This window comes from Furipterus horrens, unplaced genomic scaffold (assembly GCF_987537825.1).
Source record: "Furipterus horrens unplaced genomic scaffold, mFurHor1.1.pri manual_scaffold_9, whole genome shotgun sequence".
In the NCBI taxonomy this organism is placed as follows: Eukaryota; Metazoa; Chordata; class Mammalia; order Chiroptera; family Furipteridae; genus Furipterus; species Furipterus horrens.
In genome coordinates, this window is record NW_028327179.1 from 23181870 (window position 1) to 23206284 (window position 24415).

The 24415-nt window shown below is 39.8% G+C and overlaps 2 protein-coding genes across 3 annotated transcripts in view; one reads left to right on the plus strand and one right to left on the minus strand.

Moving 5' to 3' along the window:
* Positions 1–24415, minus strand: part of LOC150001403 (perilipin-2-like) — a 219453-nt gene that overhangs the window by 185326 nt on the left and 9712 nt on the right. The gene's annotated exons all lie outside the window — the stretch shown is intronic.
* Positions 8911–11019, plus strand: LOC150001408 (uncharacterized). Its single transcript, XM_090287154.1, is given in 4 exon segments — positions 8911–9003; positions 9005–10387; positions 10390–10608; positions 10610–11019. Coding segments are annotated over 4 exon segments (2064 nt in total). The 3' UTR covers positions 10979–11019.

The window sequence follows — 24415 nt, forward strand, 5'->3', positions numbered from 1 at the left end:
TTCCAAGTCATTTATTTGAAACCCGGTTTCCTTCCCTTCACCATTGGTTTGGTGTGGATTTTCCTTTGTTTCACTTAGCATAGCCTTCACTTCTTCTCTTATGTGTTTGCCATACTCAAGCATATCTGTCAAACCTGTGAGCATCTTTATCATCAGCGTTTTGAATTCTGCATCTGTTAGGTTGTCTATCTCCTCATCTGTTAGGTTGGCTATCTCCTTGTCACTTAGTTCTCCCACTGGAACCTTGATCCAGTTCTCCTTTTGGGCCATACTTCAATGTCTCCTCATTCTGACAGGTTCCTGTGTTTGTTTGCCTCCGCATCCCAAGCAGAGCTGTCGCTCCTGTTATGTTGTAAGGGGCGGAGCCTTAGGGACTCCGAAGTACAGGGCGACCTGTTTCACCACGTTGTGTCACTGTATGTAGGGGAGGAGTCTAAGAGAGAACAATGCCACCTGCCCAGCACTCACCGCCCCCTCTCCGGGCACCTCTCCCACCTCCGCACCAGACTGGCGCCCCTCTAGCTGCTGCCCTGGCTGTTGTTTCCAGAGTGGGTGGGTCTGAGAATGTTCTAGGACCGTGGGGGCCCTTTAAGCAGGCAGACTCTCCTGAGACTGGCAGTTTCCGCCTCCACCCCAAACCCCACTGGTCTGCACAGTCAGAAGCAATGAGGCTTGATTTTCCCCCATGCTGGGGCTGTGGGTTGCAATGTCCGGTGAGGAACTGGGAATGCTCCCAAGGTGTCCCTCTTGACTTTTCAAACGGCCGCTGTCCCTGCTGCCGCCGCCACCACACTGTATCCTCTCCGCCCTGGCTCCACGCCTCCTACCTGTCTGGATGAGCACTTCTTCTTTATATCTTTGTTTGCTGAACTTCCATGCAGTTTGATTTTCTGGAACTTCTGGTTGTTTCTAGTTTTGAGGTAGTTGTGTTCCTTCTTAGTTGTGGAGGGAGACGCAGTATGTCTGTCTATGCCTCCATCTTCATCGAAAGTCCTCACTGAGCATCTTTACATCTGGATGTGTGATAGTCCCTGACCACGGCCACCACACTTGGCTCCTTCTGTCTTTGTTATATCACTTTGCCTCCAGCGGTTTTAGTTCTTTTCCTATGGGCAACTGTTGCCTCCTCCCTGAAGTCGTGTTTTTTGCTGATATGCTGCTCCCTCTTTAATAGTCTCTAAGAAATTTCTGCTAGATCCTGCCAGGCATGCTAACACCAAGGAAATTCTTGAAAAAAATTAATACTTTTTGTCATCAACAAGGTCGAATGACCTTAGTCCTCCTTGGTAGGGACAGACCACTTACTGTATGATAGGAAAGAGACCAGATTGTAGCTCTCTCCAAAAGTATTCAACTTGGAAGACAGAGACCTCATGTATTATGGGATGAACATGTCTTCCTCATAAACTCACTAATCATATAAGCTATGCTTATCTAATGGGTAGAAGGAAATCAGGAGGGCTACTCCAACAAAAATGCTTCCACATTGAAAGATAGGTCAGAAAAATGAGGTCCTTAACAAAAATCTGGCATAAAATAAATGTCTTATATATAGTTACCAAAAAGTGACAATTATTTGGTTTTCCTAACACATCCCATCCAGTGCATTTTCCAGCATCTGGCCCTCCTTTCTCACATTGTGCCCCTGGGCTGAATCAAGACCCAGAGGTCTTCATTCTATGCCCAGCTGACCCTTAGGTCACTGCCTAAATCCCATTTTCTGTTCTGTTAACTTGTGTACCAACCTATTGAATCTCATGATCTTGAGGCCAGCTTCTCCATGCTTCCATGAGTGAAAACTTATAAAATAGGTAAAGCAATAACTGTAGATGTCTTTTCACTAAAGAGAGAAATAACAAGAATCTCTTCTTTCCCCATTCCAAACAGTCTACATCTATACTGGGAATGTAAAACTATCCCATTGAACTTGAGAATTACTTGAATTATCCAATAGTGGTAAATTTTTCTAATTTTAAGAAGCAAATGAATCTGATAAATCAAATTTTATACTTTTAACTTTTTTTCTTGAAACTGCTAAGTATGCGTCATGATCTAGTGAGCAATGGTATCTCATTTGGCATAAAATCTTTGGTATTGTAAGTTCATGGTTACTATTGATCAAATTCATAGTGGTGCACAATGAGCATAATGACTTCTATGTCTTTTTTCAGAATATATTTGATAAATAAATGAAGTGATGTACATAGAAGTGATATTAGGGATGGGAATTTAGATTATGTAAGAAAATATATAGGACTAGTTCTCTGGTGAAGATTCTGAGGAATGAGCATACATTGCAGAGGAGCCTCATAAATCACAAACTTGAATAGTCACTAACTTTAAGTTCACCCTGGCTCTGACTGTAATACTATTTTATGCTCCTCTCTCCCAGGCAATTAAAATTCCAGCAATTACATGGCATTCCGGTTGGCTATTTTTGCTATCTGTGTAAAAGCAGGCAATCATCTTAGAGGCACAGGATTTGGAAGGGAAGTGAGCACAGTACAAACTCCTCTTAATTAAATATAATGCATTTATTTTGTTAAGCTTCATAAGGAGAAAAAATGTATATTTATGTCATGGAACTATCAAGATTCTAGGATGAATTCCAAAATATTTGTGGATATTGGTATGAATATTAAAAAAATATTTTGTTCTTGATGCATTTATGCAAAGTGCCTGTGAAATACTATGGGGTCTTTGACATGTTATTTAACTTCTCCGTGACTCAGCTTTTTCATCTGAGACATGGGATCATGATATCATAGGGTTTTTTGAGTATTAATTGAGGCTCTCCCCCCTTTTCTCAATCTCTTTCTCTCCCCCCCCACACACACTGTTTAGAATAGTCCCAAACACATAAAACTATATAAACTATTGCTGTTATTTTTTAATACTATTTATTTATTTATTTATTTTAAAGTATATTTTATTGATTTTATTGTTACAATAGTTCCAATTTTTTCCCCTTTGCTCCCCTCCGCCCAGAACCACCCCTCCTCCAGCAATCCCCCCCCCTCAAGTTCATGCCCATGGGTCATACATACAAAGCTCTCCTGCTTCACCCTTTCATATATTCTTCTTTTTTTAAAATAATTAATTAATTATTTTAACAATAAAAAATAACAATCCCTCCCTCTCAGACTTAAGACCCTTTATAACCTTATAAAGGACAATGAGCAAAGGTCTTGAGCTCCTCTAGATGCTTCAGGCTGGGCATGGTTGTTGTCCTACCTACCCTTGGGTCCAGAAATCCCTAATAAGAGTGGGGGTGTGGAGGGGAGGGTTGCCTTCCCACACGGGGAAGGACTGTGCAGACTCCAGGTCAGTTGGCTGTCCCTGGACAGCAGCGTGCTTGGTTTAACAGGCTGGCATCCTTGTTGTATTCTGGGGCAACAGATTTGGCAACGGGGTTAAAAGACATCATTCAGTCCATAACCACTAGAAGAAAAAAGGCAGGTATTAATTTTTCAATGTCCCACATTAGGGAAAAGAAGGGCTTCTTTGGAGGAAGGTGTGCCAGGCACGTCTCACCTGTCCAAAACCCTTTTGCCCATTATACTTAGTTGGGGCTGAGGGAAATAGTTTAGGTGCCCCCGCCCCACCCCACCCCCGACCTCTGGGCTCCTTCTGTCCAAGCCATTAGGATAGAAAAGAGAAACCAGGTTTAAAGTGAACCCCACAGACCAATTTTTTCAATACTATTTAAATTAAATTACTTATTCTGTGACAATATTAACTTAGTATTTCCAGTATTTCCTGTTTGTGAAATGCTTTTATAGTTTACAGACTTAATCCTGTCTTGTAATACTATAATCAAGAGAGGTAGAATTATATCAATTTAATATATAAAAAAATAAAATAAGAAATTATAAGATTTTTAAAAGTCAGATTTGAGATTAAAACTTGTGTTTTCAACTTCCAACCAGAATTATTTTTATTATATAGCTATAATTAAAACTATATAGAGTTTAGAAAAAATGTTTTGGTTTTTTCACCTTCTACACAGAAATTATTCTCAGAATAGTAAATATATAATAATTTTCAAAAGAGAAAAATTTAATTTGATTTCAATTTGGTATGAAAATATTTCACTCCCAGTAATCTTTATTTTTGATATATTAAAAGGAAACACAGGTTTATGTGTTCTCTGAGATGCTGAAGCAGTAAGCATTTATTTTCAGCTTATATTAGGATTCCTTGGCAAGTGGTTGCTAATGACAAATGTTTACCATTTCCCATGCTTAGAGGAAGGATTCCTTTGAGGGGCAGAATTTAAGTTGTCTCTGTAGAGAAACTGACCTTTGCAAAATGCTCTAAAGTTGATTATAAGAAGCTAGACCTGTTGACAAAATAAATAAACAAGCTTTAAATAGTAACAAGAAATTCACCAGAAAGCACGGGCAAATCAGAGCAAACTGTATATTGAATGCCAAAGAAATCTCATATTGCTGAAGAAATCAATGGGTGAGGTAAATATGAATGAAATATGACATACATTATGAGACAGAGACCCATTCATATATGGCTCTTTTCCTTCATAGTCCAATGGTTCCTTGATCCTGTTGAGCAGAAATCTATTTAGTTTGTAAAAAATGCTAATTTCTAGGCTTCTCTCATGCTTTAATTTTGACCTAGTGTGGTCTCTGAGACCACACTTTTAACATATACCATTTCAGACTCTAAGGATACTAAGTTTAAGAATAGCTGCTCTAGCCCTGACTGGAGTGGCTCAGTGGGTTGAGTGTCGGCCTGTGAACTGAAAGGTCACTGGTTTGATTCCCAGTCAGGGCACATGGCTAGGTTGTGGGCCAGGTCTCCAGCTGGGGGCCTGTGAGAGGCAACCAGTTGGTTCTCTCACATATTGATGTTTCTATCCCTTTCTTTGTCCCTCCCTTCTACTCTATCTAAAAATGAATAAATAAAATCTTTTAAAAAATTAAAAAGCCTTCATTAAAAATAAAAAAAGAATAGCTGCTCTAGCTTTGGCTTAAATTTTCTCCTAATAATTTTTGTATTTTAGGGGTAGGTTCTCAGTTGGAAAAACAGAGACATAAGGCATTGCGGTTCTTGGGGCTGTGGTTGGGGGAGGAACGCACACTGGGAACATAGAAGATAGTTTCGCTAAATGGGGAAGTAGAATTAGGCAGTGTTGGCTTGGAGGGAGTTTGGACACCGAGGGGGAAAAAAAATGATTAAACAATGCCTGGGTCAGTACTAACCACATTTATTCCTCTCAAGCATTAGAATCAAGCTCTGGCTATCCTAAGCCAAAAAAGCAATTTTACTGGAACCTTACAAAATTCATGATAGCCTGGAGAATTTGATTTGAAAAATTGGGAAAAACCAAGTCTGCTCTGGAAGGTTAGTTAATGTATGACAATGTTTATGTAGCAATAAGAGGCTGGTCCAGTCTGCCACTTCAGAGAATACCGACTCTAACTAGTGAATGACATCATCAAAATTCAGTCTCAGGAGCCACAATGTCAACTGGCCATTTCCATGTTATATGTTATCTCCTGTCTATGCAGATATGGAATGAGAAACACCCTCCCCTTTGATATTTATGGAGCTGGGCATTACCTTTCATAAACAATACATAGAAAGGGAATTTTAACAACAGGGAGATAAGATGCTAATAGGAAGTAGGAACTTGGGTGCTAACAACAACAGCAACAAAAACAATGTCAGACATCTGCTATGGGCTCCATCAAGGATGGTCATTGGGTTGACCTATATTCCTTTCAGCTGAGTTTAATAATGATTGATGGTAGAGGATATTTTCCCTGCCTCTTTTTAATTTACCCCTCCTCCCATTTGCATTAGTACTTATTGTACATATTTCTGACATACTCTTCTTATCAGAACTTTCTCCTTTCTTGTGCTCAGAGCTTGCCAAATACAGCCATTCAGTATTTTCAATTTATAACCTACTTAGGATTAGGTAACTTTCTGAAAATATTTGAACAGATTGAATGGAACCTCACTCACTTCTTTTATTGAATGCTCTAAGCTTTTGGTAGAAGTACATTATATGAGCAAATAGTTTCCAAAAATAAATTGTCAAAATGATCAATTTTACTTCCTCAGTTATTGCAATAGCTATAGTTTTTAGCAATAGTGCAACACATTTTAAGAATAACACAACATTACACTCTATGAAAGTGTTGGTAAATGTAAGATAAATATTCATATAAGATGTGGAACTTAACTTTAATCTTAAAGAACAAAGGAGATCTCTATTATTGAAAGAGGGTAAATCAGAATTGGGGAAGTTATGCTAATTTCTCTACTTAAATACAGAGTTGCTCTGGTTAGTATCTTTTTAATCAGGCTTTTAGGCCTTTTTTACTTTTCTTAGCCTTTTTATTGTCTTGTTCAGTAAGCTGGTTCACCCAGTAGGAATTGGAACTTCCTCTATCTTAGATTTTTTTCCTTTCAGCTTTACCTACTTTTTTGTAGAACTTTGGAATGTTTGGTAGTCATTTGATTTACTGATGTCAGATGTGGAATACTCTGCAGGCAAGACCTTTAGTGGTAATATGTCAGGGGAACAGAGGTCTACCTAGAATCATTTTAATGATTATTAGCAGATACTACAAGCCCCTTTATCCAAAATGCATAATGTTTTTCCAGAACCTATCTCTGAAGTAGGAGCAACAGTGGAATTGATATGCCATCTTCTTCCTTCTTCCTTTTCCATTGAGAAAAAAGATCAGCCTTGGCATGGAAATCAGATGTTAAGCCCCTACTAAAATCCTCCAATGGCCTCCTATTTTACTTTCAATAGAATGAAAATTCCATACCTTGATCCACGAGGTCCTGAATGATTGGTTTCTGTCTTCTTTTCTACATCAACTTGTACCATTTTCCCCCTTCCTCACTACACTGCAACCTCACTGAACCCTCTGATTATCCAGATACCAATGTCCTTCCAAACTCAGGATTCTTGTTTCTGTTGATCTCACTACCTGGAATACTCTTTCCCACGCTCTTGAAATACTGCACCTTTATCAGGGTTTAATTCACATCGCACAACATCAGAAAATCTGCCCTGATGACTCAATCTATAGTTGTTTCTTTTTTTTTACAATTTACTGCCATGTCATTCTGTTTATGTGATAGCACTTATAGCCTTGAAATTATCTTCTTTATGTATTGATTTTTTTGTTTCTTTCCACTGAAATTTATGCTCTAAAAGGGCAGGAATCAAGTTTATCTTGATTACCATTAAATCTTTGTACCTTGAAGATCACCTGACATATAAAATATGTCGATGAATAAATGCTTTGAATGACTAATGCTGACTCTGTAATAGATGAGACATGCTGGTGGCAATTACAGAGGGCTCACTTGTGTCACTTGTAATGGCAATGAGGAAAAATTAATTTTATGTATCTTATAAGGGTGTATTTGAGCTATAGTTAGGCCCTAGCACCAAATGCATTACAACAGCACTTGACGGTGACAGTCATCATGAGAACAACTACATTACTGAAATCCTGGAAACCAAACCTATCTCTGCCTTGTCTTTATTTATCCCACCACTGCAAAGGCCAATAGTCACTAAGAAGGAAAAGTCCTTACACTAGTATAGATTTAAGTGGGGGGTGGGGTGAGGGGATAATGCATTATGGGAAGATAAAGCAGCATTATCCTGAGCCTGTAGACATAAACAGAACAAGGGACAAAGTTAAAACTCTCTGAACAAAGTGGATATTTATTAAGGGAGCTGTAGAAAAAATATTATTTGGGAGTAAGTTTAGATTATTGTTAAGATATTGTTAGACTAAAGAGTAGACCATAAATTCAGAAGTAGAAGTAGAGAATTAATGCTATAAAGTCCTTGTGCAGAAAGGTGGCAGTGGCCCAAAGATAGCAATAATTAGGAAGAGTAACCTGTCAGTTCTATATAAAATAAATTCCAAATGGGAGGAAGAGAAGCTTGAAGGATACTTAAGATGTACAAATAACATTCCCATGCCTGTCAAGAATCTAATTGCCTTTAGTTTGATACATCTAAATTTTAATATTTGTTTGAGCTCCTTTGCCAACATAAATGATGGGATTTTATTACTTAGAGGGGAAAAAAAGCACTAGGTATTCACAACTGTACAGAGACTAGAGTAGGGGATGTGTTAGCTTAAACTGATTTCTTTTTCTTCTCTTCTTTTTCTTCCACACATTCCATCTTCCATCCTCACTGTCTCTCTTTTTAACAAGCATTTACTGTACAGAGTTTTTTTCTGACCAAAAACCGAGTTTTACTTCTGGTTTTGTGGGGCAGCTAAGAGAAGAGTTACATAATAGATAACACAACAAATCTTTAAAATTTGTTCCCTCTAACCCCTGATCCTTTTCCTCTTTCTTTCAAACCCTTCAGATTCTCTTCCCTCTTCCTGTCACCTCAACCTTCCTTCTGATCTCTTTTTCAGTGTCTCTGTCCCTTTCTTGTTTGAAGAAATTTATGAATTTGTATCTTTAACCATTAACCCTACCGTAAAACAGATAATAGACATGTTCTTTAAAAGACCCGAGGTAGGAGGAGGGTATAAATAACTAGTGTTAATTTAACACATCTAGTTGATAATTATGTGGAGGGAGCTACATTTTTAAATATGTAGAGTGTAACACCTATTTAAATATGTTATAAAAACACAAATATAATAAAGTGTAAATGCAAAGTATTTTCCAAGGGTATTTCTTTCTTTCTTTTCTTTTCTTTTTCTTTCTTTCTTGTTTTATTTTATTTTTTTACCACCCTGAACACACCCAATCTTATCTGTACAGAATTTTTAACGTGTATTCAACAAGATGCTGGATATTATGGGGATACACAAAAAGAGATCTACCGAGCCCCGAGCCCCAGCCCGGCCGCCGCCGCCAGCGCCGCTCAGAGCGCGCACAGCCATGGCCGGAGCCCGGACCCTGCTCCCGCTCCTGCTCGGGCAGCTCCTGGCCGTGGCGCTGGTGACCGAGGCGCAGAAAATGGGGCCTCGAGGCCCCCCCTGGCCCCCCAGGGCCCCCTGGGAAGCCGGGCAAGGACGGCATCGATGGAGAAGCTGGTCCTCCGGGTCTGCCTGGGCCCCCGGGACTGAAAGGGGCTTCGGGGAAGCCAGGGAAGCCAGGAGAGGCCGGGCTGCCAGGGCTGCCCGGCGTGGACGGCCTGACCGGGAGAGAAGGACCGCCTGGACTCAAGGGCATTCCCGGAGAACGGGGAAGTCTGGGCCCCCCGGGGCCACCTGGGCTTGGGGGCAAAGGACTCCCCGGACCCCCCGGAGAAGCAGGGGTCAGTGGGCTCCCAGGCGGACTCGGCCTCCGGGGTCCCCCGGGACCCTCTGGACTCCCGGGCCTGCCTGGCCCTCCCGGACCTCCTGGACCCCCTGGTCACCCAGGAGTCCTTCCCGAAGGCGCGGCTGACCTTCAGTGCCCGGCCGTCTGTCCGCCAGGGCCCCCCGGCCCCCCAGGAATGCCGGGCTTCAAGGGACCCACTGGCTACAAAGGGGAGCAAGGAGAGGTCGGCAAGGACGGCGAGAAGGGTGACCCCGGCCCGCCTGGGCCCCCCGGTCTCCCCGGCACCGTGGGGCTGCAGGGCCCGCGGGGGCTGCGAGGACTGCCAGGGCCGCTTGGGCCTCCCGGGGATCGGGGTCCCATTGGCTTCCGAGGACCCCTCGGGATCCCAGGAGCCCCCGGGAAAGCGGGTGACAGAGGCGAGGGGGGCCCAGACGGGTTCCGGGGCCCCAAGGGCGACCTGGGCAAACCGGGTCCCAAAGGAGCCCCCGGAGTGGCCGGGCCACTTGGGGAGCCGGGCATGCCGGGCAAGGACGGCCGGGACGGCTTGCTAGGACTGGATGGTGAGAAGGGAGAGGCGGGTCGCACTGGCGCCCCAGGAGAGAAGGGTCCCAACGGGCTGCCGGGCCTGCCTGGACGAGCAGGGTCCAAGGGTGAGAAAGGAGAGCTGGGCAAAGCTGGAGAGCTGGGTGAGGCCGGCCCCTTGGGAGAGCCCGGGGTCCCAGGGGACATGGGCGTGCCGGGCGAGCGCGGCGAGGCGGGCCACAGAGGCTCAGCGGGGGCGCTCGGTCCGCAAGGCCCTCCTGGGGCCCCTGGTATCCGAGGCTTCCAGGGCCCGAAGGGCAGCATCGGGGACACTGGCCTGCCAGGCCCCCAGGGCCTCCGAGGCGGCGGGGGCGACCGGGGCCCGGAAGGAGCCACGGGTCCCAAGGGAGACCAGGGCATCGCCGGTTCCGATGGTCTTCCCGGGGACAAAGGCGAGCCGGGACCCCGCGGCCCCGTTGGACCCAAAGGAGAGCCTGGCAGTCGAGGGGAACTGGGCCCGAGAGGCATCCAGGGTCCCAACGGCACCAGCGGCGTGGAGGGTGTGCCAGGCCCCCGCCCCCCCCCCCCCCCGGGCCTGTGGGCTTACAGGGCGTGCAGGGCGTGCCTGGCATCACCGGAAAACCCGGGGTCCCGGGAAAAGAAGCCAGTGAGCAGCACATCAGGGAGCTGTGTGGGGGCATGATCAGTGAACAAATCGCGCAGTTGGCTGCTCACCTGCGGAAGCCGTTAGCGCCGGGAGCCATCGGGCGGCCTGGCCCTGCTGGCCCCCCACGGGCGCCCCGGGCCCCCTGGTTCCATCGGTCACCCTGGCGCTCGGGGGCCCCCTGGCTTCCGCGGCCCCACCGGTGAGCTGGGAGAGCCCGGACCCAGAGGAAACCCGGGGGACAGAGGAGACAAGGGCGCGGTCGGTGTGGGTCTGGACGGGCCTGACGGAGACCAGGGCCTGCAAGGACCGCAAGGCGTGCCTGGCGTTGGCAAAGATGGCCAAGACGGGGCCCACGGCGAGCCCGGGCCGCCCGGAGACGCGGGCCTTCCCGGAGCTGTTGGCGCGCAGGGGACCCCCGGCATCTGTGACACCGCGGCCTGCCAAGGAGCAGTGATGGGCGGGGGCGGGGAGAAGTCGGGTCCCAGAAGCTCCTAAGACACAACCCAGGCAGCAAGTGACGCTGGCTGAAGTGCTGGGCTCTGCAGCGCCCGTTGCTAAGGCCACGCCGCGTCCACAGCCTTGCTGGCCTGCCCCCTCCCCCTGCGTCCTCAGTGGCAGCACCTGGTCACCTGTCCCCGCGCGTCCTCCACCAGCTGCTGAGAAGGTGGTCTCCTCGTGGGTTCCCAGCGGCCCATCTGGCAGTGACCGCGAACCTCGGAAATGGGCGCCGCGCGGTAACACCGGGCCGGCCAGGGGCCACACACAACTGGTACACGTCCCCGAGAGAAAACTGCAACCTGTTTACATGGCGTTCGTGTAAAAAGCAGTGATAACCCCAACAAAATGATCGATGAAGCCCTCAGATTCGTGACTGCCCACAGGGCCCAGCGCCCCCCGCACCAAGGTCTAGTCTGGCCCCCGGTTTCTGTACAAACTTGAAACTGTCTGAGCAACAGTATTTATTGACGGTGACTTTGCATTGCACTAAACCTGTTGGTGTTCTCTGTTGTAATAAATAAAGCCACTCGTTTGAAAAAAAAAAGAAAAGAGATCTACAGTATGTTCAGGAATCTCGAAGGGGAAGTGATCAGTATGGGCAGGAAAAGTTGGAGAAGGATCCACTAATGTGTGACTGACCACATATCTGCTCTGACTCAGGTGCCTTTCACTTTGAGGGCAGTGGTATCTGTCTCCTCCCCCTTTGAATTTAATACCCTCAGGTCATTTTCCAGGCTGCAGAAAAGAGAAAGTCATGAAGTCACATTAACTTTTGTCCCATCTCACTCTCACTTAAATTTATTTCTCATACACAAGCCAGAGGTGTCTTTTTGTCTTCAAGATATGTTTTAATTTGCAACTACATCCTGTGGTCAGTAACACATAAGTGTATTCTTTAAAAACAAAGCCAAAAACTTTACAGGTAAAGCTGAAGTCCCATTTGATCATTAACTTCAGGAGTTTTATATGTAGCAGATTATGGGCACATTCACACTCATAAAACATTCATCATAGTGGTTTGCCTAGCATGTATGTCTTATATAAAGGAAATCTAACACTGCACCTTATTTTTCAGCTTGATTTTTTTCACTCAATGTTTTGTTTTAGAAGATCTCTTGATATTGAGATGTATAAGTATGGTTCATTCATATTACTGGCTTTTTAATATTCCATGTGAATATACTGCATTTTATTAATCTAATCTATTTATGAATGCTAATGGCCTTCAAATTTTACTATTATTTAAATATTTTAGTAAGCAATTACTCATCAAAATATGCTTTATTGAGTATTTCCCAAGTGCAAGGCATTGCTCTTCTTTTTTTTTAACTTTATTTATTTATTTTTAGAGAGAGGGGCTGGGAGAGAGAGAGGAAGAGAAACATTGATTCATTGCCTCATATACCCTGAAAAATGAATCCCCAGTTGAGGCCAAACCTGCAACCCAGGCATGTATGTGTCTTGACTGGGAATCAATCCTGAGACCTTTTGCTTGGCAGGATTATGTCCGACTCACTGAGCCACACCTGTCAGGGTTGCAAGACATTGTTCTGAATGCTTAGAATATGTCAGTGAATGAAACAGACAGAAATCTCTACTTTACTGTTGTTTGCATTATAACAAGTTTGACAATAAATAATAAACAATTAAACATAGAAGAGAATATAAGTTATGAAACAAAGAAAATCAGTATAATGTAAACAGGATAAAAGCACTAAAGTGAGAGTTTGAGTTTCTGTATTAAATAGAGTGGTCAAGGTAGGACTCTTTGAGAATATTATATTTGAAAAAAATATTGTCGGCAATAAGGAATTAGCCAAGAAGCTATTTTGGAGTAAATGGTTATAGGAAGGGAATACAAAGACCTTAAAGCAATAGAATTTCCCATGTGTTTCAAGAACATCAAGAAGGGCAAGGTGATTGAAATGGAGAAATGGAAGGAGAAAGTAGTAGAAGAAGAGGTGGAGGGAAGGGTGAAGGACACAGTGTGTATGTGACCACATAGGCCATTATAAAGATTTTGCCATTTACTCTGAATGAAATGGAAAGGTACTGAATGTTTTAAGCAGCAAGTACTTAGAGTATTATACTAGCTACCACTTATGGAATAGATCGTAGGAAGGCAAAAGCAGAAGAGCTTAGGAGGGTTCTTTTTTTTTTTTTTTTTTTTTTACATACTGACTCATTTTTATTGTTTTTCTATTATAGTTGTCCCATTATTTCCCCCATTGCTCCCCTCTACCCTGCCTACCTCGCTTCCCACATTCAATCCCCATTCTGTTGTCCATGTCCATGGGTCATTCATATTAGTTCCTTGACTAGACCCTTCCCCTACATTCCCCCTTTTCTCCCTCCCCGCTCCCTCCTGGTCGCTGTCAGTCTGTTCCTTGTTTAAATGCCTCTGGTTCTATCTTGCTCATTTGCTTGCATTGTTCATTAGTTTACTGTAATAGGTGATATCATATGGTATTTGTCTTTCACTGTTTGGCTTATTTCACTAAGTATAATACTCTCCAGTTCCATCCATGTTGTCGCAAAAGGTAGGAGTTCCCTCTTTCTTTCTGCTACACAGTATTTCATTGTATAAATGTACCACAGTTTTTGGGGTTTTTTTTTTATCCACTCATTTACTTAGGAGGGTTTTGAAGTAATTCAGGCAATAGTTAATGGTATCCTGGACCAGGAAAATAGAAGTGCAGGTGTGAAGTATGTGCGAGTCTGGATATATTCTTAAAGTAGTACCAAAAGGATTTGCTAATTGATTAGTTGAGGCATAAAAAAAGGGACGAGTTAATGATGACTTTAAGAACTTGGGGCTAAATAACTGAAAGTTGTCATTTACTGGAATAAAGAAGGCTGAAAGAGGAGCAGGTTTGGAGCATCTGCTCATTTGGAAACCAGAATCCGAGATGAGGATTAAATTGCTGACTTGGGAAGTGCAAGACCAAGGCCGTGAGGATAAGAAGGAGAAAGCAAGTGAGGTAAAGCCAGATGAAAATCAAACTAAGTAATAGTTTACTAAAAGGGCTGCATCATTCAGAGCCAGGAAGAGATGCAGCAGGTAGTAAACACATGTGTTTATTCAGAAGTTTAGACTTCTAAGAAAGGTTTTCAAAGAAAAACTGCACTTCAGAATAGTTCAGAAGAAAGACAAAATTTACCTGGTCGGTTTCCTCCCATCTCTCGTTTTCCATTAGTCAAGGGAATACAATCGCAATGCTTTTCTGGATGCTATTAGGTAGTTCCTTGATGGTCAATGAGCAAAAGAGATTCCACACCTCATTCTTTTCATTGCAGTTCAGAAGTAGATGGGGCTTGGTTTGTGGCACACGAGGGTGGAGAAGCCTTCCAGTGAGCTCAGAAAACTTGGCAAGGGCGCTGGCAAAGACAGCAGCAGTGTGGCCCCTAAGTTAGAAAGCATCTCTAAAGAAAAAGGTGGCCAAAGGAATTTGAAGAGGCACAGAAGGCTTTTGTCTAATAAAACAGTAGTTGATGAGCAGGCCACTGGATGTGTGAGGTTGTAGTTTAGGAGAGTGAGCTGGTCTATCTTGAAGTCATCTGCCTACAGATGCCATTTAAAGCCACACATTTTACATAACTAAGAAAATGAATGTAGTTGGAGAAGCTCAAAGTCTGAGCTTGGGGATACTCTGAACTGACAGGGCCAGAAAAGTGAGAAAACAACAATGGAGAATGAGGAATGAGCAAGTTATATGAAGGGAGAACAACCTAGAAGTGTTTAGAAACGGAAATACTAAGTTACAGAGTCTGCACCATTCATACTTTAATAGACATTCTCAGATTGCCCTGAAAACTGGCTGCCCCGATGTAGATAATATCACTCTATGAGAGTTTGTTTCCAGAAACGTAACCAACATTGAAATTAATTTCAATTGTTTTCCTAATTTGACAAAAGAAAAGAATGGTATCTTACTGTTCTTCCAAATTTCACTTGCTTATTTAGTGCAATTGGATAATTTAAAAATAAATTTTCAAGTCGACTGAGTTTCATTTTTTGAAGAATTATCTCTGTTTTTCTCCAGTTTTTGTATAGTTGTCTGTACTTTTCTTGTTGCCTTGTTAATGTTCTTTATGTTGTATACTCCCTTGTTTTGTGTTATCGATATATAATATTTTATTTGTATTTATATATGTTTTTCTCCCAATTTCTCTCCTTCTTGTTAACTTCGTTTATGCTCTCTTTTGTCAAATGAGTATTAGTCTTCTTGAAATAGTCACACCATTTGGTAATGTTTTCTTTTACCAAATTTACCTTTCAAAATGAGTCTATTAAAAAGACTTCCTTACCTTAATATTCTAGAGACAGTTTTCTTTATTAAAAAATGATATTTCTGTTTTACTTAGGTCTCTTCTCCAACTGAAATTTGTGTTTGAGGTAATGAATAGCAAAAATGCTTACACATATATTCTATTTATATTATATATATTTGGCCATGTGGAGAGACAGACATATTAAATAGTTAATCGTTCCAATCACTGATTTGTTATATAACTTCCAGAATACATCGAATTCCCACTTATGCATGATCTCCTTCAGAATTTTCTATGGTTTGTCTTTACTACCTTCAAGCTCTCTGATATCTTCTGTGTTGAGGGTTCCCAAGACCACCTTCAGGTTTGATGATTTGCTAGAAGGACTCAGAGAACTGAAAAAACCTGCTATACTCATGGTTATGGTTTATTACACTGAAAGGATACAGAGTAGCTGAAGCAAAGGCAAAAGGCGCAAAGGGCAGAGTCAAGGAGAAATAGGCACTAGCTTCCAGTTGTTCTTTCCCCTGGAGTCATTGATTGGACTTACTTTCTCACCAACCTATGGCAAAATGTATGAAGTATTGCCAAAGAGTGATCTCACCTGTGCTTGGTTTTGAGGCTTTTATTGGGGGTCAGTCAAGTAGGCATAGCTGATTGCCCATGGGGCTGAATTTATACTTACTTAGTTTCCAGCAACTCCAGAGGTCAAACTAATACAATTTGGCCCTGGTTCTCCACCATAAACCACACTGATGTGGCATGCCCCAAGACCTCATGTATGCAAGATGTTTTGAAAAGATGGATTTTTAAGGAACAGCCCTTTCATTTGAATGTGAAAGCTTTGCACACTCTAAGCCTGATGATTAATGCCTTACTGCACATTTTCAAACACATGTATTTTTTTCCCACTTTAAATTTTGTCCATGTCTTAGTCTTCCTTGGTGGCAAGGTTGGTTTGAAGCAAGTTAGCATGCAATTTTAATGCAGAACTCCCCCTTAGTATTTTGAAAATGGACAAAATTTATGGATGTGATGCATCTACTGAACCTGATAAAATAGTGATGAAAACTGATTTTTTTCACTTTATTGTGTTGTTTTATTCTCTGATAGCTTTCGAACTGTCTCTTTATCCTTAACACGTGGAAGCTACCCACAACATGTTCAACTGTGAAGTTTTATTTGTTCTTTTATTGTGTATTTGTTTTAATTTTGTTTGCATTAACTTTTACAGTATGCAAAATCATGCTATTATTACTTCAAATATTGGCTTAATTTTTTTCTATTACTTTATTATGAAATTCCATTTAAATAAAAACTTAAACTTTTGGATTTTTACTTTGTGCTCCTTCACTTCTCTTTGGTACTTTAGAGAGCCGACTCATTGTTCTTCATAGTTATATCCTATAAAGTGTCTGCAAGAATTGAATTTGCAAATATTAAGCAATTGTCCCCAAGAGGAATGCATACATTTTATATGTGAGAACTATTTTGTTTTTTAGCTAGGTTCATTTTGTTATTCAACCAGACTATGATTAGGTTTTTTTAATTGATTTCAATGAATTGGTTTTCCTATGATCACTAATTTCTTTTTCCACAACTATAAAATTTTGTTTTATAACTATTTACTTTTTTGTGTCATGGGTGTATTACTTTTATTTATTTCTTTGTAGGTAGTAACTATACTTATTTCAACTCCTTTTTGTTTCCATATTATCTCTATGTTATGGGTATAAATTCTTTGACTCATGAATGTGTTGCTTCCTCTTCTGGTGTTTCTCAGATGATGATGATTCTTAGTCATATGTTGATCCTATGTCCTCAGTTATGACAACTGCTGACACCATGGCCTTCAGTGTAACACCTTTTTGGTGATATCATCAGTTTAGCTCTAGCAGTAGTGACAGCCTTTGTTCATTGCTTTTCTGATATAAGAACAATTTAATCCCATCTCTTTCTTTCAATATAACTATGTATTAATATTTATTTTTCTAAACTTGATACAATATTTGTTTTAAACTGATAAACTACAATATATTTTGAATACGAGCCAGAAATTTTGGTGTGTACGTTCAGTGTATTATTATCTCGAAACTAGGAGTGGCATGGTGGTGTTAGAACTTGATTGGGGAAATAGCCAAAGAAATAAAGTTTCTGACAGATACTGGACCATAAAAAAAAAAAAAAAGTGCAGGCATAACCAAACAGTATCCCAGGACAAGTGAATATATTCTCTGGATTCTGTCTCCTTCCTTTCTTCCATCTCTTGCCAGTGCCTTTTTTGGGGGGGCCAGATACAATCATAACATAAGCCAGAGAGTGGGTGAGCCCAGGAATGCAATTCACTGAAGTATTTTAGAGCAGAGCCTAAAAGGAAAGTTAGCAGAGGAAAAGCACCACATCAAACTACTTTTAAGGACTAGTTTGCCAATATCCTGCCTTAATGCACACAATACAGTGTTTAATTGATTATGAACTTAGAACTTAGAGCCAAACTTCTTATGTTAGCCAAAATTAATGTGCTTATTAGTATAGTCTATACCTCCTAATTATGGTATTTTCTTAGCTAGTATTTTTTACTAACATAAATATCTTAATTCAGATATATATTTATATGTGAAGATATAAATTATACATATAAGTATATATTTTATTAAAAAGTGCATTTTAATAAATTCTACATATGAACATACCACGATTTTATCTAAGAAGGTTTGTATATATAAAAGCCCACTAGTTAGCTGAACATCAAGAGATTGGGGCAGAGGATGCTCCTGCTCTGACCAAAATTATTTAATTTTCTTTTCTTATTAGGCTTCCTTAGAATATCACTTAAAAAAATTTTTTTTAAGATAAGTAAGCAAAGAAGTTAAGGCAAACATTTGCCATGCTCAATAAACAATGTTCTAATGTGCTAATTGATTCTAATCTCAACAGCCAACATTAGCTATGTTAATACACCATTAGACAGAAAAATAAAAGCATCATCAGGAATACAGTCTATCAATTGAATACATGAATACATCATGGTTGAATACTAGCCGGTAGGTAGTAATTAGGTAGTAACTAAGGGTACCTCAGACAGATATTGGTTGATGTATATTTAGCAGATACTATGCAATTCTTTTTTTTCAACTCTATACTTAGTAGTATATTATCTTTATGTACTGTTATTACTAACTTTACCACAACTATTAGTATGATATTATATAAAATATACAGATATTGTATCAGGAACTGGGAATATGAGGATGAAAAATCATGCCCTCAAAGAGTCAGCATATAACCATGGAAAAGACTATGTAAATGAACAATTATATGCAAAAGAATAGGTGAAGCAAAGTTTGTGAATGAAGTAGATGCCACAGAAATAAGTCGCAGAGAATGTGATTAACTGTGTCTAAGAGCTTTATAGGTTATTTAAAGAGAAGTTGTGCTCTGAACTGCATTTTGTATTTGATTCAACAGCCTCCTTCAAGATGTGTATTTATACGAGTTTGGTGGACTGGGGCATACTCAGGCAAGGGGGATGTCCCCTTTGGTTGTGCATTTCTCTTAATGCAGCTCATCTACAAGTTATGGACTCTCATTTATACTCTGATCTCTCAATTTTAAAATTCTTTATAGTAAGGTTTATAACTCCAAATCCAAATATTAGAATCAATCATGTAATGGCATTTATTGCCCTATCAACAACATCTTTTGATGATCTCACATGTGCTAAGTGCCAGCTGTATGTACTAGTGGAAGAGACATCGATGACAGTACATTCTTCTTAAGAACATTGATAATCTAGTAAAAAGGCAGAAGATGCACAATATGATAAATATAACGGTGAGACTAATGCAACAAATAACAAAGAGATAATCATAATTAAATGTAACCATATATTACATAATAATGTGGATGGTATAATTTATATTTGTGTAATGTTTAATCACTTACACATGTTTCCTCATATTAACTTGACTTAATGTTCACAAATAGTCTCTGGGCTTGATGACGGTGTTTCTATTTCATCAATGAAGCGAAATAGGTACAGAGAAGTAATAAATATATAGGAAATAAAAGAATGAGAAAATTTAGGGTCAGGGTTTGAAAGGGAAATAGGCTATAAGATGGATTAGACTAAATGCTGTTGAGAAGAGATAGGGAAAGGCAAGTCAGGTTAACGGAAAAGAAAAGATTATAGATAAGAATATGCAGAGTGTGTTAGTGAGCAGACCAGCTTGGCTAGAACATGTGTATGGAAGAGAAATATGTACAAGTATATGAAATCTATAATATCAATGATTAGGAAAAAATGTGCAACAATAGAGAAATGATTGAATAGATTGTTTATTTATGATAAAATTCTAAGAAGTATTTTAAAATGAAGTAAATAGATAGCTGAAGTCAGAGTAATGATGAAAATAATTGAGTTTTATGTGACCATTTAAAATTAATTTATACATGTATATGGTATAAAAATCCAGAAAATATGAAGGATTTGTAGTAAAAAGTAATAATTTCTTTTTAGTACCCATTCCACCCCCCACCCCCCAGATGCAACATGATTATAGAAATAATTTCAATTCTGTCAAGAGAAAATTGCTGCCTCATCCAGGGTAAAGATGACCGATGTAAGCAATCTGCCATAGAGAGTGTGGCTGGACTCCACTAAGGGCATGACTATGTGCAGGGATTGGCATGGGTTTCTGTTGCTGGCAGATTGGGAATTCCACACTGGAAGTGGGTAGTTCAGAAGCTTTGGTGGAAAATTTGTACTTTTGTTACCCCTTCACCTAGGGTTATCCTATGGGAAGTTAATTTTCTCATGTATCCAAACTTGCACAGGCCTCAGAAAGACTGAGTGGATGCCTTTCACATGGTGGTGGCAGAAAAGCTCCAGGTCAGAAAAGAAGACATTCAGAGAGCTAGGAAGCAGTGTTGTCAGGTTACATCCGCAAGCAACTGGTGGCTGGAGCAATGGCCAGAGCAAAATGTTGAACTGAGAGGATATGAAGTAAGGCATACAAATCATCTGATCCCTTGACTCTTCAAGGCAATAGTCTTTGGGAATGCTATTTTGCTTTCAGTAAAATCAAAGAAGGCATGAGTGTAGAAGATTATATAAAATATCAAGGCTAGGAATTAGTCTCTTTGTGTCTAGGAAGAAATAAGAAGAGAAACTTTCTACTTTTGAATGGAAAATATTTTATGCTCCTGAGTGGACACCTAGTGTACAAGTATTTTAAAGACCTTGATACAGATTACTGAATGGTTTTAAAACATTATCAAAGCACATTTTGTTAAGAGTATCTATTTCACTGTATCTTTGATAACATTGGAAATAACCATTTTTAGTCTCGCAGTTTAACAGTTGATAAATGGTATATTTTACATTTGTAATCCCTTGATTACTAGCATGGTTATATTTTGAAAATGTATATACATTTATTCTTCTCTTGATGGCAAGTTTAAATCCTTTTCCCATTTTTTAAATCGGACTTCTTTATATCTAAAAACTTGTTGTGTCTAAGACCTCTTTATATATTAAGAAAACTAACCTATTGTTCATTATATACATTGCAAGTAATTTCCCACTTTTTCATTTGCCTATAATATTATGCTTTTAAATATTCAACCCTTTCCTATTTTTCCCGCTTTTTTGTAGTTTTTGTCAAAAACTGACATTTGAGTAATCTTTTTCAAATACACCTTTTTGGTTTTTACCAGACTTGTTGTTGAAAGCTAAACTAAATCTGCAAGTCACAGTTAGTTGTCACTTGTCTCTACTTATCTGTTATAATCTCCATTTGTTTAGCATCCCTTTTTTACAGTTAATGATAGAGATAGAAAGAGCTAAAAATTTACCCTGAAGAGCAAATGGACGATAACATTGCATTACTTATTATAACATATCTTTTCAGTGGCTCAAAACGATTTTATTTATCTCTCAACTTAGTAATGTGGAATATCCCAAGATTGTAAGTTTTTATTTTTCAAACTGTAGTTTGCAGACAGCATCGTCATCACTGAATCCATATCCGCGGAATCTCAGGCCCCCATACCAGAGACACGTAATTTAAGATCTACCTTTTAGGTCCTTTTAGGGTCCACACAAAGGTCCCTAGTAATGCATCTGTCCATTATTATTTGAATTATCATTTTAGATCCTGTTGTTTATTTTCAGGAAGACATAAAACTAACCAATTGATTTATCAGTTTCCTGGATTATGACACTTACAAAAATTAAAATTGTAGAATGTCATAACAGAAACCTATATTATTTGTGAATTTTCTCCACTCTCATTCCAATACTTTAATTTTAGTTGAAAACATGAATTGCCATCTGAGCTCTAGATCATTTTCATTTTTGATAATCACCATCAAACTTTGAGATTTTCAGCACCATATAGAGTAGTCAATAATGAACATTAAAGAAAGAAGAAAATATTTCATTTAGCTATACATATTCTAAGGAGTTGCATATAGTTTTATCATAATTACATTCATTAATTCATTAACACATGTATTTCCTATTTACTGTTGTACTAACGTACAAGCTCTGTGTTAGGTGCTGTTGGGGAAAAACAAAGACGACCAGGAGAAATAGATTAACAAGATTAATCCTTTATGGATGCTTGAAATATGCTGGACACTTTTCTGGCCACTTATGCTCTGCAGTCCTCAAAGCCACCATTTGAGGCCAGTGTTATTAGTAACTCAGTGGTATATAATTTGCATCAAGGCTAGAAAAGTTAAGTAAACTTCTCCAAGGTCACATAGCTAGTGAGTAGAAGGGCTGGAGTTCCAGCCATGCTTGACAAAATCCCAAGCTCTTATGTTATACCTGAGTGCCTGCTTTGATTCTATCGTAGATGGCAATTTAAAAAATTGATAATTTCATTGGTGTGTATTCAAGGTTTTTTCTCTTTCAAGTTTTAGATATGGATTTTGTACAGTTTTATTCGTATTGATGGTTCCTATCCAGTTTATTTCTAGTATTTTCAAAAAACATGAAGAAATACACCATGAAGGCATAAAGCTGTGTACTTTGACCCTGAAGCCAGTGAGAGACACATTCTAAATGAATAGGGCGAGCAGTGTTGAACAGAAATTGCTGGCTTCCTACTTCTTCCCTTTCAAAGAAAAGCTGTGGGTAACAACTTGTTATTATACACGGTAAAGGGCATAGTTTATATATTGTACTGAAAGCAAGGGCTATTATTTCTTTTCTTTTTTTTTAAATTACATTTTATTGTTTATGCTATTACGGTTGTCTCAATGTTTTCCCTTTTTTCCCCTTCTACTCAGCGCCCTCCTCCATTCCCTCAGGCAATCCCCACACTTTTTGTCCGTGTCTACGGGTCTTGCATATATTTTGTATCTATAATTCTGTTCCTGTTCTATTTGTTTATTTTGTTTTTCAGATTCAATTGTTAATGAATATGTCTTTATTGCCATTTTATTGTTCATATTTTTCCTTCTTCTTCCTCTTCCCCTTCTCCTTCTCCTTCTCTTTCTCCTTCTTCTCATGAAGAACCTTTAACATTTCATGTAATACTGGTTTGAGGGTGATAAATTACTTTAGCTTTCTCTTGTCTGGGAAGCTACTTATCTGTTCTTTGATTCTAAATTATGGCTTTCCTGGATAGAGTAATCTTGGTTGTGTGTCCTTGCTTTTCATCACTTTGAATACTTCTTGCCAGTCTCTTCTAGCCTGTAAAGTTCCTTCTGGGAAATCAGCTGACTGCCTTATGGGAGCACCTTTGTAAGTAACTCTCTTCTCTTACTGCTTGGGAGATTCTCTCTTTGTATTTAAACCTTGGCATTTTGATTATGATATGTCTTGGCATGGACCCCTTTGGGTTCATCTTATTTGGGACTCTGCACTTCCTGGACTTCTATGTTTATTTCCTTCACCAAGTTAGGGAAAATTTCTGCATTACTTTTTCAAATGCGTTTCCAATTTCTTTCTCTCTCTCTTCTCCTTTTGGCACCCCCATGATGTGAATGTTAGTATGCTGAGGCTTCTTACACTATCCTCATTCTTTTGGATTCTTTTCTTCTTGCTGTTCTGATTGGTTGTAAGAAGAATAAAATGATTTACTGAGAGAGAAGGAAACATTTCTGTGTGTCTGTGTTTTGTGTGTGTGCATTCAAATACAACACGAGAAGTTGTATAAAATATAGTCTTAAAATTATTTTCAAAATATGTAGGAAAGTAAATATAACAATGAAGAACAATTAAGTAAATTTGATTAAAATACAAATGTGATGTGATTCTATCCTTGAGGTAGTCTTTTTGGTTTACTATGATTCTATGAAATTTCAACTCTTTATTCTAAACAAGATATATGAAGAGTATGAAATATTTGCAACACAAATGACTTAGTAATTCTATTCAAGTTATTTCTAAGGCATCACACATTTTCTTTCAAATTGCAGCAGTGGGAAGGATGTGAAAGCATACTGGCAGTTGACTTCATGCAAGAAAAACTCCAGTTGACTCCTTGTGTTTAATCGCTTAATCTGAACGATTTCTCCACAGTAGTTTCAAAAATATGGTGCTAAGCCTTTTTCTTAAGGATAAAAACAAATTTTAACAGTCTATTCTAGTTGCACAAATTAGGATAAAGGGAATGTAAGCCGCATTGTGCAATAACAGCCAATGATAAATCTTTGAAACAAGCATTTTCAGTGGAAGAAATATCTCCCTCAGTGGGGCAAAAATTGATTGGTTCTTGGGGGAGAGAAAATCTCTCTTTTTGTATTTAAATCACAGATAAGCATACAGTACATCAACAAATACATAGCATATGTGTGATGTTTAAGTCTAATGGGACGTAGTAAGGGAAAAACTTATATAAAGGTAAAGACAATAAAGGTTGGGAAACATTGCTTTAAAGCATACTTCCTGTATTTCAGCAAGCGAGTCCCTCACATATTACGAGGCAAAGAGCATATGTTAAGCTCCTTTCTCAGCAGTATTCCTCCTGAAAGCCAGTGATAAAATGTATCATCTGTTGCTGGACTTTAGTAAGGATCCGGATATAAAATTATTGGCAATAAGGAACTTAAAACCCTTGTTCCTTCCCTAGGTCCTGTTTACTTTACAGCCTTTTCTTAAGGTAGTTGCATGTGTTCCATGACAAGAGGCCACACGGTGTGTGTTCT